This window comes from Arctopsyche grandis, chromosome 2, assembly GCF_051622035.1.
Source record: "Arctopsyche grandis isolate Sample6627 chromosome 2, ASM5162203v2, whole genome shotgun sequence".
Taxonomy (NCBI): domain Eukaryota; kingdom Metazoa; phylum Arthropoda; class Insecta; order Trichoptera; family Hydropsychidae; genus Arctopsyche; species Arctopsyche grandis.
The window spans coordinates 27743190-27761764 of NC_135356.1; the positions used below are offsets into that span (position 1 = coordinate 27743190).

At 31.2% G+C, this 18575-nt stretch overlaps 1 protein-coding gene across 1 annotated transcript in view; it reads right to left on the reverse strand.

The window, feature by feature from the left end:
- The window catches only part of mfr (ferlin family C2 domain-containing myoferlin misfire), a 143842-nt gene that overhangs the window by 9481 nt on the left and 115786 nt on the right, over positions 1 to 18575 (reverse strand). Inside the window, exons 12-17 of the mRNA XM_077445072.1 lie at positions 17649 to 17826; positions 13672 to 13807; positions 9702 to 9964; positions 7143 to 7318; positions 3206 to 3388; positions 3024 to 3140 (exon numbers count right to left, since the gene is read on the reverse strand). Of these exons, the coding sequence (XP_077301198.1) occupies positions 3024 to 3140; positions 3206 to 3388; positions 7143 to 7318; positions 9702 to 9964; positions 13672 to 13807; positions 17649 to 17826 (1053 nt within the window). The remainder of the gene's footprint in view (positions 1 to 3023; positions 3141 to 3205; positions 3389 to 7142; positions 7319 to 9701; positions 9965 to 13671; positions 13808 to 17648; positions 17827 to 18575) is intronic.

Here is an 18575-nt window from a genome sequence, read left to right on the forward strand (position 1 = left end):
AATTCGACAATAAAGACGGAAATTAAACGAGGAATTCATAAAAAAATACAGCATTTAATATGTTTATAATGTAAAAAACAAAGAAATTCATTTTTCGTATTGTTCCCGGGCAAAGCTTTTGATGTCTAGTATAATAAAAGTTCAGTTCCGGAAAAAAAAGTAAAAAGTACAATATCAAAACGATATATGTTATATTTAAAAGTGGCGGAAGTCGAATATTCAGTTCTATAAACACTATTTCAGTTTGACTTAATTCACAAATTGTTATAACTTAATTTAATTTGATATATCCAGAATATTGGATACCAGTATTTTTAAATTTATTGATTTAATATTTCTCGATATAAAGAAAAGTCGACTTATGCCACTTCATATGTAACTTTCAATAGCAAAATTTAGTAACGAAATTTAATAAAAAGTATTCATTTATTTTTGTGAAAATTCACGCGTCGACATTTATATACAATAAAAAAATTTCATGCAATTTCCCGCGAACTTAACAGCGTGTTTTTGTTTCGAAATGGGATTTACAGGACATTTGTATATTTTTTCTTATGGAATTCCAATTCTTTATCCGATTTCCAATCAACCGATTCAACATTGTCCTCGAGCTCAATTGTTTCCATGCTGGAAACGATTGGACATAGGTAGGTTTTCTTTTTTTTTAAATGAAAACCCCAACATATGTGCTTACCTACATATATAAATTTAATAAATACACATACACACACACACACTCACACACACACACGCATACTTTGGCCCAAGTTGTCAGATAAAACGAATCGTCGTTGCTTTGAGTGCTTACGCGATCACACAACAAAGTGAAAATTCAACGTGCACATGTGTTAAGTTACGCTAAGCGGTTCCCAAACGATGTGCCGCGATACCCTCGGGACCTCAAACATGACCCAAACAGAGGACCGAACGTTTTACATGACCACTTAAAATGTGTTGATTTTGATCGGAAAGAATTTCGTTTTACCCATTTTGTGCTATATACAGTACCAGGACATATTACTTGGTACTCTTGCCATATTCGTAAACTTTCACATTTTTTTTCTATTTGAGAACACCCTCGTCAACCGAATGCTATTTTTTTGTATGCACCCATTAGTCTTTAAATTATTTCGTTACTTCTGGTGACCATACAAAAAAAATCAGACCCTTTTTTTTCATTATGCAAGAAATGCATCAACTGTATCGTCAAAACAGTGTTCGAGCGTCGGCTGAAGAAAACACATCTACATTGTTTTTAAGCGAAATCAATTGCCGATTTTAGTGATTTTATATCACTCAGTGTTGTTTTTGAATATTTCTGGTGAGTTAAATTTATTTTATCAAATATTATTTCTCATTCTGTGTTTATTAAATAAAAAATCGATTTTCAAGAAAAAATGGGTGGTTCAGATATCTCAGATGATAAAAAAGCGGCCATTAAGGGACTTTTGGATTCTGAGAAGCTACCCAAACGAGAAATTTCCCAAATAATTGTAGTATTCGTCAATTCTGTGAGGCGAATAGCGAAGAAAGTTGCATTTTATGGCACCTCTTGAATCAAGAAGGGTCAAAAAATGTGGCCGCAAAAGAAAAACAACCCCCAGAATTTATCGTCAAATTGTAGCTGAGGTTCGGGAGAATAGGAAAACAACAACTAACAAAAAAAAAAATTGTGACCGTGGAGTCGACATATCTGGACATATCGACAATGCACGTTTGCGCGAGCAAAACATGCATTGCTATAAACCCATCAAAAACCCTCTACTGAACGACAGAATGAGAAAAGCACGGCTAAAATTTGCCAATTTCGCAAACATGTACGAGTATGTATGTATGTATAATAAAGGCATTATGGCAAATACAAATTGAAGTATTTTTACCAACATAGTATATTGTTACGCTAAAATGATTTTGAAATGTACTTACGTCAAATTGAATATAGCCCAAATAAAAATAAAATAGTTTTGACGATACAGTTGATGCATTTCTTGCATAATGAAAAAAAGGGTCTGATTTTTTTTGTATGGTCACCAGAAGTAACGAAATAAATTAAAGACTAATGGGTGCATACAAAAAAAAAGCATTCAGTTGTCAGGGTACTGTAATTATATGTAGATATCAACATATACATGCTTTCAAACTTTCACCCAATCTATCTATTCTTCTGTACATACATACGTATGTAGTATATGTATAAAGATGAATGCTTTTTTCGTTTTCTCGCTTTACAAATCCTACATATTTCAATCAACTTTGGCTTACGATTTCATAATTTTCTAACTACAATTGCAGACTACATAAATTTTATGAATGTTTTACTGTTGTTTTAACTTTCACCCACCCAAGAAACTCCGGGTGACGACTCGACTAGTTATTGTGTGCAAATTGGGTGGATTGAAAAAAGGTAATTTTCGATTTCCTGTGATGAGCTTAGTGCAAATAGTTACGTCGTATCAAGAAAATTTTAACAATGTCCTGTGGGTTCAACCAATCGATTTATATCGCCAAAATTTTAGAATAGTTTAATTTTTTTAATATTTAAAAAGGCATCTATTGCAGATTGATTGGATCGAACATAATGAGTTTATACTGATTAGTGAGAATTTAAATTATCTGCTATGCCAGAAATTCTCATACGAAGCTCCCCACTTCATAACGACCATTTGTATGAAGGAAGCGGTCTTTCAGAAAAACTATTTTTTTCTAATGCTGTCGTCATTATTTTGATAATAAAAGTAGTTGAAACATTTATTGGGTTATCTATCTTTATTTTTAATACAAAAAATATCGAAAAAGCAGACGAATTTCCTGAAATAAAAGCAGGCCAAAATGTCATATTTCATATGCTTTAAAATCGATTAATATTTTATTGTTAAAGATTTTTTTAGACGAAACTAATAAACACGAATTTAGAGTGTGATTTTATAACAACAAAAACAAAAAACAAAAAAGTTTGCAAACTGCTGAATCGGCCAACTATGTACTACATATATGTACATATATAGATATTTAAGCATACTTACATCTTCTATGAGGAATTTCAACTTGGTGAGGAACGTTTGCGCGGTCTTGTATCTGTCTTTGTACGAGCTCTTGGTCACGTTAGCCTTCAGGGATCTGCTCTTTGTGCTCAAGGTGGCCTGAAAGCGTCAAAATTTAATCACGAAACACCTCGAAATTTAAGCCACTTTGGACAAAGTCTTACGATTTTCAGCAGACACAGTTCGTTCCTTCGCTTGTCTAGCTCGGTTACAGCACCTGCCAAAGTCGAGCTTCGTCTAAGCTGCAGGAAACGACAGCATCCGTGGTGAAGATCGTTCAGAGTAGCTCTCAAGATTGCCACACCATCGTCTTCAACGGCCTCAGCCGCATTATGAAGACCCTCCTCCTGATGGAAATAGAGAAGAGTGTGAGAATTACTACCAAAGTTACAGGAACAATGTCCGCTTATAAATTTGGAAACTTTCAATGAAGGCGAATTCAACTAATGGTTCAAGCACGTATAGAATTAAAGCTACTAGCTTATATTACATATGCAATACATAAACCTTGACAAATTCTAGGATATATTTTGAAGAGGGAAAGGGCATTGAGCTCGGGTCCAGCTTTGCTTTCATGTTTGATGGTGTACTGGTTATTGCATAACGCGTCATTTTTATTTGAGTTATTGGTGCAGTATGTATTTAATATTATTTACGGAATGTGACTTTTGCAGTATGTATTTAATATTATTTACGGAATGTGAATTGTCCTTTGACGTCTCCTACGAAACAGACGATGTTAAAATGTCATCGGTTCGTTTATTGCAAATAACCGAACGACAGACGTAAAAACCTCACTTATAAAATGTATACAAAGATATAAAATAACTTTGCACTTGAATGCTGTCACTTTTGCGAAGGCTTCATCTTGATAAGTCAACTATCGAAGTGACGGTATATTTACAGATTCCACGTCTTCCCTATGCAATTTCCATCATATACAGATATGTACTGTAAACAAACTAACCAGCTTCAAGTATTCATTGAAATCAAAAAGCGTGTTGCAACGCATAATAAAAGTGTAGATTTTTATCAGACAATATATGTATGTATGTACATATGTACATGTACATACATGTATGTAAGGCGATCGAAAACTTCTCGGAAGTTTTTATTATTCATATTATTTATATATACATATGTACATATATAATTCATTGATTGTAATCTTTATTTTTATTTAAGACTTGTTTATCAGGATTTCATAACAGTGCTGTACGATACTTACATAAGTGTGATGTTTGAAATAACCTTTGCAAAAATGGATTGGGATAAATTTAAAGTGCGACTTATTGTCGCATTCGTGCAATGTGTTATAAAACTGTAAGGACGTAAAATAATTTCTTAATCTTTTTAATTATTTCTAATAAAACTATACAATATTATTACAATATAATTCAATGCAAGGTCTTGAATAATATTACTGTAAGTTTTGCTGTCCATAACATGACGTTGACTATTACTTTTATGCTATAAAAATATTAATTTCCATTTATATAAAATATATAAGTATTCCATAAATAAATTGATAATATCAACAACTTGCGTATTTTATGTTAAAATTTTATTAATGTAAATATTTCAAAATATGAAACATAAACTCAAAACTAACAAAAAATAAGTCAAATTCTACCGACCGCTATACGCACGAACAATGTTGTATTTCTAGACCAAAATGCAATGCGAAACCGAAACGAAAAGTAATTGGTCGAGTGTGGGGTGAATGCGATATGTCTCATGCTAGATTGCATACTATATATATATATATATATATATATATATATATATATATATATATATATATATATATATATATATATATATATATATATATATATATATATATATATATATATATATATATATATATATATATATATATATATATATATATATATATATATATATATATATATATATATATATATATATATAGTATTAAATTATAAGTTACAATGGTTTAGAAAAAGCCTGATATTTTTAGTACAAATTTTTATAAAGACATAGCATAAATGAAAAATCATCGTTTATGAAGTCAACTTCAGTTTAAATTTCAGCAAATGATATCTTGAACTTGCGGCATATCAGCAGAAAGCATTTTAAAAGATAAGCAAGTCTTTTCATGTTGGGTGCCGAAATTACCGCAACCAATACTGATTTTTATCTTTAAGGCCCAACATGGAGCGGACATCGTATGGGGATATGGAGACAAGTTGAGTCGGAAAACATATGTTGAGAAAGTGAACGCTAAATTCAATTTTCGTTTTCATTTTCCGAAACGCCCCTAAGTGTTGCAGATGGTGTTATAAAATATAATCAAAAGTATGTACGCGTGTGCTATTTTTTTGTTTTCTAAAAAAAATAAGTAAGTCAATATGTAAACTTCCGGCCGCTTTCACAAATCGCTCGGTTACTTTGGGGATTAAGCGATCTTCGATGTCGTGGGAGTTTTAGCACCGACCGGGGATAATTCGCTAAAATGGAATTTATCAAAAGAGTGAAGAAGGTTTGACAGTACTATCTCTTATCTAAGTGCCGAAATTTACAGACTACAGAAAAATAAATAAATGAGGGAAATGGTACGAACCGATGCGTGACGATCTGAAATGAATTGGAAAACAATTCGGAGAACTCAATAATAATTTTCGTCATTACTCAACCTTTCTTTTGGGTTTGGAAAAGGACAATTTTTTTCATGATGGAAATTATTTCAGTATTATTTATACACAATGTACGATGTGTTTCGCGTGTGGTTAATATTAAAAACGAACTTGCCGTATAACACTTTGTGGATACATATGTGCCGAACGGTATTTGAAATTGGCATACGTTTACTTTTCTTCATTTCGATAAATATTTTACATAAAAAAATTAAATACTGGTGGCCTGTAATATGTATATTCAGCTTTTCCGAGATTCTGGAGATCGAATTAAAAGTAATAACAATTTGTGAATTAAGTCAAACATAAATAGTGTTTTTGGAACTGAAAATTTGACCTCTGCCACTTTCAAAAATAACAGCTCATATGTGGCGTACATATAATAATACAATGTTGGAATTTGGAAGGTTTCGCTCAGTCAAAGCTAAAAATTGAAGTTGAGGTTTGAAGAAAACTACGGCAATTTTTTCATCATATCCAAATATTTGGATATGATTGCAAGTGTGATTTATTTGTTTTTGGTTCGTGAATTTTCGCTACTATTATGGCTACTGTTTGTAATTTTTGTTAATTATAATTTTGAATGTAATTATAATACATATATATCGATGTTACAATAAAATTGTTATTGCCAGTTAATTGATAACTTCCCCAATACAGGTAGTGAGTATGAATCTAACGATAGAATTATAAATCCACTCTTCAATATTGTAGAAGCAAATTCGTAAATTAGTGTGCTAATAAATATATTTTTTAAGGTATTAAAATACAACAATTAAAAATTAGAACGAAATCAAAGGTCTAGGCTGAAGCATAATATCTTATATAATTTTTTTAAATATTTTCTTAGATATGTACATATGTCATAAAAAATATGTAATTTCGGATATATTATTTTTTAAATGAATTTTCGCATGGTTTATTTAATAGAGATCCAGATATTGAACAAGATACCAAAGATTGTATCTTTATTTTGTTCAGCTCGAGTTATTCGATAGTAAAAATAGTCAGAGTAAATGCAAAAACGTCATTCGAGTCATCGTATAAGGAGTCCATTTTTTTTGCCTACTACATGTGTACCTATAGATATCAATTAATAATTGAATTGTAAAGCATTCTATAAAATAATCTTATAATTTGTATTGCACAATCGCTCAACTGTCAAAAAATATTTTACCAATGAATCCGTGAATGTGTCAATAATACATAAAATAATCCGTGAGTGTGTCAATTTCGAAGTCGCATTTGAATACATAAAGAAAATGCAGTCAATTGGGGTTTGTGGACAATTGCGTATATATGTAAAAACTGGAAGTAGCTTTTTTCCTCAAATAGTCATATGGTACGAAAATATAGAAAATAAAGGTTTCGTTTAATTTCTGAACATTCGTTCGACAAGTATAGAACTTTGAGAGGTGTATATGTAAAATTTATTTCTTACCAGTCTCTCGTAGAGTCGTTCTAGTAGATTGGAAATGTACATGCGTCTCAGGTGATTTGGCCATTTCGATTTGACGCACATGCAGGGCTTTCTATCAAAATAGGGGATGTAATAGTGCATTCGGTCGTGTGATACTGCTTTCATGGGCGGGGTCACGCTCGTTCTGTGATCAATTTCTGAAAATCAACCATCATTAATAAACATACATACACGATTTCGAGAGTGGCGGAAATAATGAAAAGTGAATTTCGAAGTTCTAATATAAAAATTTTCGATTTGCATATTATAATAATCTAGATATCACATACATGAATTGAGAAAATCCAATATATTTTTCAATTTAGCATCTTAAAAGTTTCTTGACATTTTGTTGGCAAACATAGAACAGTAAATAACTGACTTCGTTTCAGCAAACATTTAAGTAGTCAATTTAACAGGCTAATAAACACTGTTCAAATGAAATGGTAGACTTTAAATTAGAAACATTTCTCACTGCCAATGCAATGCAATGACTTTCCTGTCTGCTGGTTGGTTTTATTTTATAATATACTAGTGTTTTTACCCGGCTTCGCTCGGTATTTGTAATACAAACCGCCTAAACATGGCCAATCTAATAGTAAACATTTTATTACATTTATTTGAATAGTTTTCTTTTATTTAAATTTATTTGAATATTCATTTGACAGAAAAAGTAACGGGAACTGGCCCATGGATATATACAAAGGTATAGTATATTATTCTTATATACATATGTATTTATATAAAAATATGTAGCTTACAAAATATTTACAATCGATTGAAACAATCTAAAAATATTCAGCATCATTAAAAATCTACGAATATTCGTTTCTGAAAATCTTTCGACTTGTTATCCAAAATGTTCAAGTTGACAGTTGCTAGAAGCGGAAAGTACAGTTCCAAAATTTATACTTAGATGTTATAAGAAACTGATTCAGAACCAAAGGAAACAATGTACAGTGCCGATCGATTTTGTGAAAGTTAGTGTTTTGTTTGTTAATATTGTAGTATAAATTTACTACTTAATGAACAAATTGAAAATTCAAGATGACAGCTTAAAAGCAGATAAGTGAGGTGTTTTAATTTCCTCTTATATAAAATTAACTAAATTGGATTTGGTACTTTGTATCGTTTCTGCAACGAAGACTGCATCAACAATTCAGATATGTTCATTTTGATTGTACAATAAATAAATAAAATTAATAATGAATATTTAAATATAATTAAATTTTGTTTAACAATATAAAGTTCAATAACAAGTAATTTAACGAATTGTGAGCACCTGAAGATCGAAAGCCATACTTTGCACTATTCTGCAAATGTTACATACACTCTTATAGTATTGTGAAAACATCGCATATGCGAAAGTTTTCCTCGAAAAGACGAGCTTTTATAATATTTTATATGAAGATCGTTCATCTATTGTATAGCATTATTTATTCTTGAGAAAGATCGTTTCTTTTTCCACCTTTTATTGAAACCTACAACTCTTCTCAATGTGTTAAAATGTAAGCAAATATTTGAGTACAATATCGGTATTGACGACTGTGGGCTTTCTATATAATATATCTATGAATATATGGAATTGAAATAAGACAATACCGATTTTGATCAATTTGTGCTTTTAAAACTAATTGTAATTTCTGTAAATGTTTTTGTTTTCGTAAAAGAGTAGAAGTGTTGAAGTACAATACAATTAGTCATATAAACAATTTACACCTTGAAAGGTCAAATATGGAATTTATCAACCATTTTTATTTTGTAGATTCCATTCAGAAAATCAGAAAAGTTAATTATGCCTACTAAGTAATTCATTCTAGTTGTTTTTCATTTTAAAAAGTCGACAAATTTTTTTAAACAAGTTAACTTATTACATTCAATTTGACCGTAGAAGATTTAAAAACATAGTAAATTTATAATACGTATGAACATCGAAGCTTCACGTAAAGGATTTTCGAATATTACTTTATAACGTATGTAAGTTGCCTTAGATAGCTTATCTTGAATAGACTTGAAAAATGATTATAGAAGCTTTATGAACATCAAACAAGAATTGAATTTAAGGTGTGCATGCAAATGTTAAAGCTGCATATTTCATCTTGGATCTTTTGAAAATAATTTTCATCGGAAATTTCCCGAGCTACAGAAGAAAATGCTGTAACGGTATACAAGCCCATCATTTTCATCCCTGAGTACAACCAGCTCTCTCGATAAAATACACGATGGGTGTACGGACCGATTCTTCGGCACAATAAATTGCCAACTATCGATACAACGGCAAGATTCATATTGAATATTGAAAATATGACTAAAATGAAATTTTTCATTTTGTTTTTTAAATGGCATTTCAATTACTCGATAATATCTAATGTGCTGTATCCAAGCATTTAAAAGCTAAAGGGGAACACCAATACTAGATCCACTAGAGTTTATATAGACAAAGGGTAGTTATCGTTGATTTAGTGTATTCTTATTTGGTATACGTACATATTGATGAGTTAGGAATGTTAGATAATAAATTATATCCACGGACAGACTCACCGTGGGTTTGGGAGCTGGATCTCGTCGAGTGGTTGTACCCGTCTATCACGTTGCCAAAGTTTCCGATGCTGAGCTCGAAGCTTATCGGTTTTTCACACAGATTCTTGTCAATCATTGTAGCGTCTAGGACCGTCGCGAACAACAGGAACTCTTCTTCATTGGCGAAACAGTAGTCTGGTGGTGGAGGACATGGTTCGACCTCCACATTGGCCGGAATAGCATCCGGGTTTTCTGTCAATTCGGTCCGTACTGACAGTAAAACCCTGGAAAAGTGATCAATCGTCAATAAAACTTTCGAGGGTTATTTAATCGTTTCGACATAAATTATGTAGATCAGACTTTGTCAGATCCTTGATTCAATTGGTGACATTCTGTACTTTTCACTTAAAAATTTCTCTAATTTCAGGAAGAGATGAAAATCAGATCGCGGAGGATGGTCCGATAACTCTGATCAAAACTTTTGCAAATGGTTTTTGAGTGAATAATAAATTGGCAGGATTAGTGATTGACACATGAGATAATATACTATTTATTGAAAATTGACTGTCAGCGTCACAGACAAGTAAAGTGCGTATATATTATATGTATATGCAAATGATTCTTTATTAAAAAAAATACTTTCGTATATATTCCATTACTTAATTGCCTAGCAGTATTATCGGCATAACACTATTGACGCTTTTTTTTGTATTTATTGTGCATAAATTTATTTTTTAACTATACATAAAGGTCAAACAAAGCAAAAGTCTTGTTTGAAACGTCGAGTCATTCGCGTTCAATATAAAATTTACCGTCCCTTCTTGGTACGAAATTGAATCATTAGCCATACATATATTGCACTCATTATTATTAGTGTTTTTAAAATTACACTTTATTTAGAATCAGCTGGAGAGCATATTTCAATTGTGAATACATACATAATATGTAACGCAGAACCATGTCTATTCCTAATTTATGAAAAAACTTATTTTTTAAAATCTTTCTTATATTTAGTTGAGCATGTAGAGCAAACATGTCAATTTTATACAAAATATAATTTGTTATTCTGATGATTTAAATTAAATTCGTAGCACTATTTCAAAGTTTAAAGCGTAAAAAATCTTCACTATTAAGTTTTTTAAATAATATTTCATCTAAGAAATTCAAAGACATAAAAAATAATGCATTGAGCTATAAATTCAATCGGTGTATAATAATTATGAATTTCTTTTTTCAATCCAGCTAAAATATCTGGGAAAATTTTGTTTCACGCTAACAAAAACTTTCTCGGTATCACAATAATTACAGTCAAATAAAAACTTCTTTTTAAATTTCACATGCTGAAAAAAAAGTTCTGTCCCGTAAAAACTTTCACTTGAAATTGTTTCGCAAACCGCATACAAAGTGCTATTTCAAATACGCACACAAAGTATTAAAAACAATGTCGTCACGTATTGATTTAAAAAACGCCATTTTTAATAATCGTAAATTTTCATTTACGAACTCGTAATAAACACATATTATTTTAGTACACACTCGGTCCATATCTGTGTACCAACTTTTTTTTTTGTTTTATCGTAGTAAACTCGCAACGTGGCCGGAAAATTCGGGGGAAAAGCGTGACCCATTTGCGCCGAATGAGCACCGTTGAATAAATCATGCTCGTATTTTAAATAGCATGAAAATAATATTCCAACATTGTGTGCTCGGCAAGTCTGAGAGCTTTTGTGGCAACCGGACTTTTCCGGTAAAGCTTCCGTAAATGTTTACGCGCACCCGCGAAAAACTTTGTATGCGAGTATACAAGCCAGTCTGAAAAGTTCAACCTCAAGTAAATACACTTTATAATTATTATGCACCGCAGTAAGAGCTCTTGACTTGAAGACAGTTTGATTGTATATTTAAAGATCAAACCTGCTTTTTTTAATACGCGACTTATATATCGATGGCTTGGTGTACAGATATTGTATGTCTATCTTTGAATTCGTATCAAATTTAAAGTTTGAATCGAATCTTAAGTTTGTAAATACTGGAATAATTCAGATTTTTACTTATGTGGTATTATTAATTACCCTGAAAGGAAAAACCTGAATTAATCAAGCATCTACATATGTAAACACTTAAAATTCGATACAAATTCAAAAACCAAAATATTGTCAGACGAAACAGCGACGTTAAATACAGAAGAGGCTTTTAAAAATTGACACACAACATCTGTGCCAATACCAAGCCATCGATATATGATGCAATAATTTCATATATAGAATACATATATTTTAATTTAAAAGTGATTGTGTGTATATGTATGTACATAGAGCACCATATAAAACTCGTGAAACTGCATAAGAATATACTACACCAAACTATTAAACAAGTATATAAAAGGCGTTCAAACACTTCCCGGAAAATGTACATAGATAGAACGGCAGCAACTTGAATTAAGTACTTGAGTGTTTCATTAAAGTCATAACATTTTTCTTTACACTGTCTCTCCTCATTCTTTTAAGCCATTCTGGTATAAATCGGTGTTCTGAGATTACAGCTACTGCACTACAAAACGTTTCAATTCGAGCAACTACTTCAGCATCCATCGAGATGAAAGCTGCCTATATCTACTTAGCGAAAAATAGCTCGAGTCTGAGCTAACATTTCCACTATTATGTAATTATCACTTAAGTCTCCATACAACTGGTATTTTTTCAAGAGACTAAAGTTGACCGTTTCCAAAGTTATTGTCAACTTTGACGACCTTCCAATCCGCATTAAAACGATAGATTCATTCACTAAGTGTGGTTTTCTTTATTGAAGTGTCTCTATAGACGTATGATGAATTTAAATCAAATCAGGATTTTCTCAACTGATATTTTAATGAGTTCACTTCACATGTTAGCAGATGCAAGGTCAATTTGATATAAACAGCACACGTAAATATTGTGCCGTTTATTTCAAGTTTTCCCTCGAAACAATGAAACATTCAAGAATAACCACTTTCCCATAACTATTTCAATGACCTTTCAAGTACAGGTTCTTATTTTATATATTATAATAATGGGGATGAAAAAGTAGTTATTCTAAGACAACAAAATGATTGCGCTCAAAAAAATATTAGAATTTTTTATACATATTCTAGGTATATGCACTTGACTTGGCCTAATGAAAAGTAAATAGCCTTACGCTTATTATATTTACCCTCGTAAAACATGTTTTGAATTCCTTTTTAAATATTTATATTAGATAGGGTCTCATTTTGTAGGATAGACTTTTACTTATTGGTATTAAAATACAATCTAATTAATCGCTCAAAACGAAGGAAACTTTAATGTATATTATCAGAATCTAACTCACATTGCCAAAACAATATATTTCGTTTTTTGTAATATCATCAAAGCTTTTTACATTTACTTGAATTATTGTACGCTTATTGTCCATCGGCTTTGTCGCCTTTCCCAAGTATACTTATTCCTTATATTTACCAAATGGAATAGATTATGGAACTTTTAGCACAGTTTTACCAGATTTTAAGTTGCTGCAAAAGCTAAAAATCTGTAATAATTGCGGATTTTTTTAAACACCCATATTTCATAAACGAAAAGAAACTAACAAAAATTATTGTAATATTCGAATTTAATGGTTTTAATTAAGTAAAGATTGATTAATCTTCACTCCAGTAAGAAAAAACGTGAATTTTTGTTGCTCAGTGTAATTTTAAAAATCATCGTCATATTCGAATTCAAATCGAATCGATTCGTTATTTTTTTTTGTTGTTCAGCGTTATAAATCACACATACGGTATTTAAAATCATAGTTCAATAGAATTCGAAAAATACAATACGTTTGAATTATTGCACATGTTACAAGGAAAATTATCGATTGTCACGTAGACCCAAAGTCCCAAATTAAACGGCAAACTATTTAAATTAAACCAAAATAAAAAGGAACCTTCGTTGGTCGTATTTTAACGAGTCTACGTTTTAAATTGAATTTTATTTACCTGGCTCTGTATGATACTCCTTCCCCAAGTCCAGCATTTAGGTCAGCATGTTGATCAAGAAGAGTATAGTCCCTCGGTGATCCGTATAAATGTACATATGCAGGACCAAATGTGGGCATGAATCCTGCTGAAGGGTCTGAAAGATGTGTTATGGATCATTAATGACCTAAGTAGTGTAAGTGTAAGTGTAACTGCAGACAAATCTCTGGTTATGAAACTATATATGTACATATGTACATATAGTCACATTTGGAGACGTTAGGACAAACCTTATGAAACTCTCATTTGTCATATTTCTCTCACAATGAAATAAATTTCGAGACACAAATCTACCGACTTCTTTCCTAATAATAAGAGACCTATGTATGTATGTATGTATATGTATATGTAGATACTTGTCTGCCACCTTTGAAATTTTGAAACATTACAAATAAAATTGAGTAGTATTTCTAAAACTCTAATAGAGTCTATACGAAAAAATATGTTTAAAATTTGACGTATGAACTCGAGTAAATATTTACAAGAAAGTCCTTACGCTCCGAGGAAAAAGTACATAAACGTTACGTTAAATGTGCAAGTTTACGTTGCGTTGGGGAAGGCCATGTTTCAAAAATGACAGCAAACAGCCATCGAGATAAAATCTTCTGTAACTAATTGGAGGGGCCTGAAGGCAAGGGCTGTTCAAAAATATTTCATAATTCACGCAAGGTATTACCTATTAAGGTCAAAGGACCATGGTCATACGATCAAATCTCAAGGGGAATTTCAAAAAGAAACGACGGATTACGGTGGTTCTTTGTAGCCTGAGACTATTTATTGATGGGAATGTATTAAAAAACTTCACTTTTATAAGCTGGCCGGTCTTTAGTAAGTAATATATTAAGACCTGTAAGATTTTAAATCGTGAAATCACTCATTACATATTCATTAGCCAGCAGCATGGATCGGTCGTTGCGTTGCCACTAAGCACCGATAGGTCGCCGGGTTTGATCCCGTGAGCTAACCAGGATTGAAAAGAATTTATTCTGAGTATGATCTTTAATGCTGCTGGTTAGACTTGTATATTTGTGACTCCAAGTCGATCGTTTCCTACAAGAGTTTGCCAATTTATCTGATTTTATTGTTGAAGCAATTCCTCCATCAAATTGGCAAAAACCATCCTACCCACTATGTCACCACTATTTGAATATGATTACAAAAAGTTATTTTATATAACATATGTAGATTTTTTTTAGATTAGACAAATTTTATTATACATATGTATACAGTATTTGTATTATGCTTATATGTCTGGTCACAGTAACGCGTTAGAGTATTCTGTAAGACACTTTGTGGCTAATATGCAAATAAATAAATAATAATTTATTACATTTATGTATGTAACGTATGTACCTGTATATTATAAGCTTATAATCTAACAGCAGAGTTTACTTCAGATATACATAGTATCAAAGAATACTCCCGACTGTAAAAAAGTAGGCTTTGAAATCATGGATTAGTGGAAATTTTAAATCTTGAGAAGTCTCATAATTAAAAAAAGAGGGTGAGGTGGGGTATCATGTGACTCGTTAATCTACTGAATAATTTTAGAAGAACGTGAGATCTTCATCTCCAATATGCACCAGAAGACGGTATAATGTTGTGAGAGGCAGACAAACTTCCGGATCGTAGAAGCATCAATTAGTAAGGAGATGTTGTGGCTTTGAGTCAGTGCAAGGATAGTACAAGAAGAAGTACACTAGAGTTCAGTAACGAAAACTCAAGTAGGGGCCGTTTTACAAATACTCAAAAGTCGACCCGTCAGATTTGACGGCGTCAAATAATGTATTGTGAAAAATCTTCTTTGCGTAAACCGAAACTGCCATTATGTATTTTTCCTCCACCTTTGCTCGCCTGTGCTGTTTTTCAAATTCTAAACTTTTTAAATTACAAGGCGTAAGATGAACTCGCCTACGTGAGAGAGAAAGAGAGGGTGGCTGCGCCGAAACGCAAACTTCAGTTGAGCTAAAAAAGATATACACTTTTACAAGACGAAACAAAGTTATTCGGATTTATAACAAAGTCGATACGAGAAAATTTTATTATATGTATTACTTCCGTTTCGGAGTTGCCAAGTGGCCTCGCTTGTTTATTTTCTTTACGATTTTTTTCCTCTTATATTTTTTTCACGTAGCGAAAGAAGGGCAAATTCCCTTTTGCTAAATTGAAATAAGCTATTTTTACATTATTAATGCAGATTTGAGCAATGAAGCGAAAGGGAATATTAATATATTGAATTTTTAAACAGGGCTTTATCCAAAGACTTTCAACGTGGCAAATGAAATAATTGGACAATATAAATGCACATACATACGTATGAACCACAACAGATAGGACAATTGAATCCGTCAATAATATTTAATTGGACTATTCAAAAGTCTATAATTTAAATGACAGAACACACTACAAGACCATGACTTACCTTGGGTAGTGATTGTTAACATGGCCAAACATCAAACTATAAACAATGATGTAAAATTTAATAATGCAATTTATTTAAGTCAGTGCTTAGATCTTAGACGAAGGAATTAGTGAGAATTTGAATGAAGATATTTATCGGAAACTTTTAATCCATATAAAATTAATTCATCCCTACTTTTTCATCCATTCATCCCTAACAGACGAAGCTGCACTTTTACAAAGTCAGACATCATCCCTGATAAACTACGAGATGTAATCTTGGATCAAACCAATGATTCCTTGATGTGTAATTGGCTTAATCAAACGTTGCTAACTAAAGGCTTGTTAGCACCATGATCATTATAGTATTATATATATTTATTTATTTATTTATTTTAATATACAAATATACCACAGAGTCTTTACAGGTCACCCCAATATGACACTGTGGCCAGACAATACATAAAAGATCAAATACATAAGAAAAAATAAAACAACAATAATAGAAAAACAAATAAAATAAAAAATTTAAAAAATTGTACATAAAAATTAAAAATTGAAAAATTGAGAATTAATAAATTGAAAAATCAAAAATTAAAAAATATATAAATGTAATGCTTAAGAATTTAATATATGATTGGTTCAATTTTCGCAAAATGATTTTTATGCAAGCTAATACTTACGGATATGTACGTATGTACTTTGACGGTGCATTTTCTCGATGCTAATGCACAAACAAGACTTATGTAAATTCACTTAGTAAATTCACGAAGGAAAACCAATTTTTCCAGTTGAATTCACAATATGTATGTATATATGTATGTGTGTAATGCATAGATTTGTCGTCCCTTGACGGAAGCGTAGCGAAGCTGTAGATAATATTTCCTCTCTCGTCTCGTTGCGGTGAAAAAGGCGAGAATATTGCAAATTTGATTGCAAACAGCGATGAATTTAAAATTGAATATTCACGGGAATTTCAATTTTACAAAATGTGATTGATATATAATATTTTACACTGAAATATTTATTTATACAATAAATTACATACATATGAATTCATGTATATACATATGTACATTTAAAGTGATCCCTACATAGGTTGAACGGAAATCAACCAAACAAACATATGAGCCGTTATATTGAAAGTGGCATAAATTCAATTTTCTGCATTTCGGGAAATATTTAGTAACATATTAAATACAATATTTTGCGTTTAACAATATTTAAAAATACTGGTGGCCTGTAATACGTTTATTCTGCTTTTCCGAGATTATGAAAATATATATCGAATTAAATAAGCAATAGTGGTTTTGGAACCGAAATTTGGACTTCCGCCCTTGAAATATGTATAAAATCCGCTCATATGTATAAAATATGTACGTACTTACTTAACATATTATGTTCAAGGAACTTTTATATAAAGGCAACAGAGCGCTAATAAACGGTAAAATTACTAACATGAAAATAAGTACATTGAAATATTTCATACAAAATTATCCAAATTATATGTATTATATATATATAAAAATCTCACTCACCATCGCTTGATATCAGTTTCAGGTCTACGTAGTGAGTTCCAATAACAGTTGGTTTTACTGGATCTTGATTTCGTAACTGCACCCGTATACGTTGACACAGAGGTGGAAACATGTCTGTGAATATAATTTGTTCGTTCCATACTGGATTATAGCTGTTATTCTGCACACTGGTGCTGCCCTGCGAACAAAACAAACAATCCAAATTTTATCAGTTGCCCGAAACCAAAACTTATATTTGAAGTCGTTATTCGATTAATGTTCATACATTTATCCTTTTGACCATACATATGTGTGTACATGTAAGACAAGGTTCTTTACCTTTTTAAGCCAAATTATAAACCAAATAAGAATTGAATCAATTTCAGTAATATACATACATACTTTATATAAATATAAAGTTTTATTTTTTGTAAGAACAGTTAAAAATCCTAACTCGTGTATATGTATGTATATATTATTATTTTAAAAAAATCTTCAAAGAAATTACACTTGAAGATCCTTTGAAATGATCTATTGTTGAAAATATTCCGTGACCCGATTTGGATCGGTTGAGAAGGCTTGATCACAAACATACATATTTGGTCCATAACAAAGTTTGTTTCATCAATAGGAATCACGTTGATTGCCCACCTAGCTCAAATGAGCTTTACATTTTTGTACCTGCTAATTAAGAACGAAACTACAGTATCGTTGTAGCTTTTACACAATGAAAGCTTTAAAGTGAATATCTTATCTTTGCAAAGTGTATAATATAAATAGACGAAGATGAATTTCATTTTAATTGAAAAATTCTGGAATTAATCAATTTAAGGTAATTTAAATTATTTTCTGAGAGTACATATAAAATGTAGATACATACATATATACAATTGAAAATAATAATTAATTTGCCATTATATTGAACGGTGAAAAACGTGACATAGTATT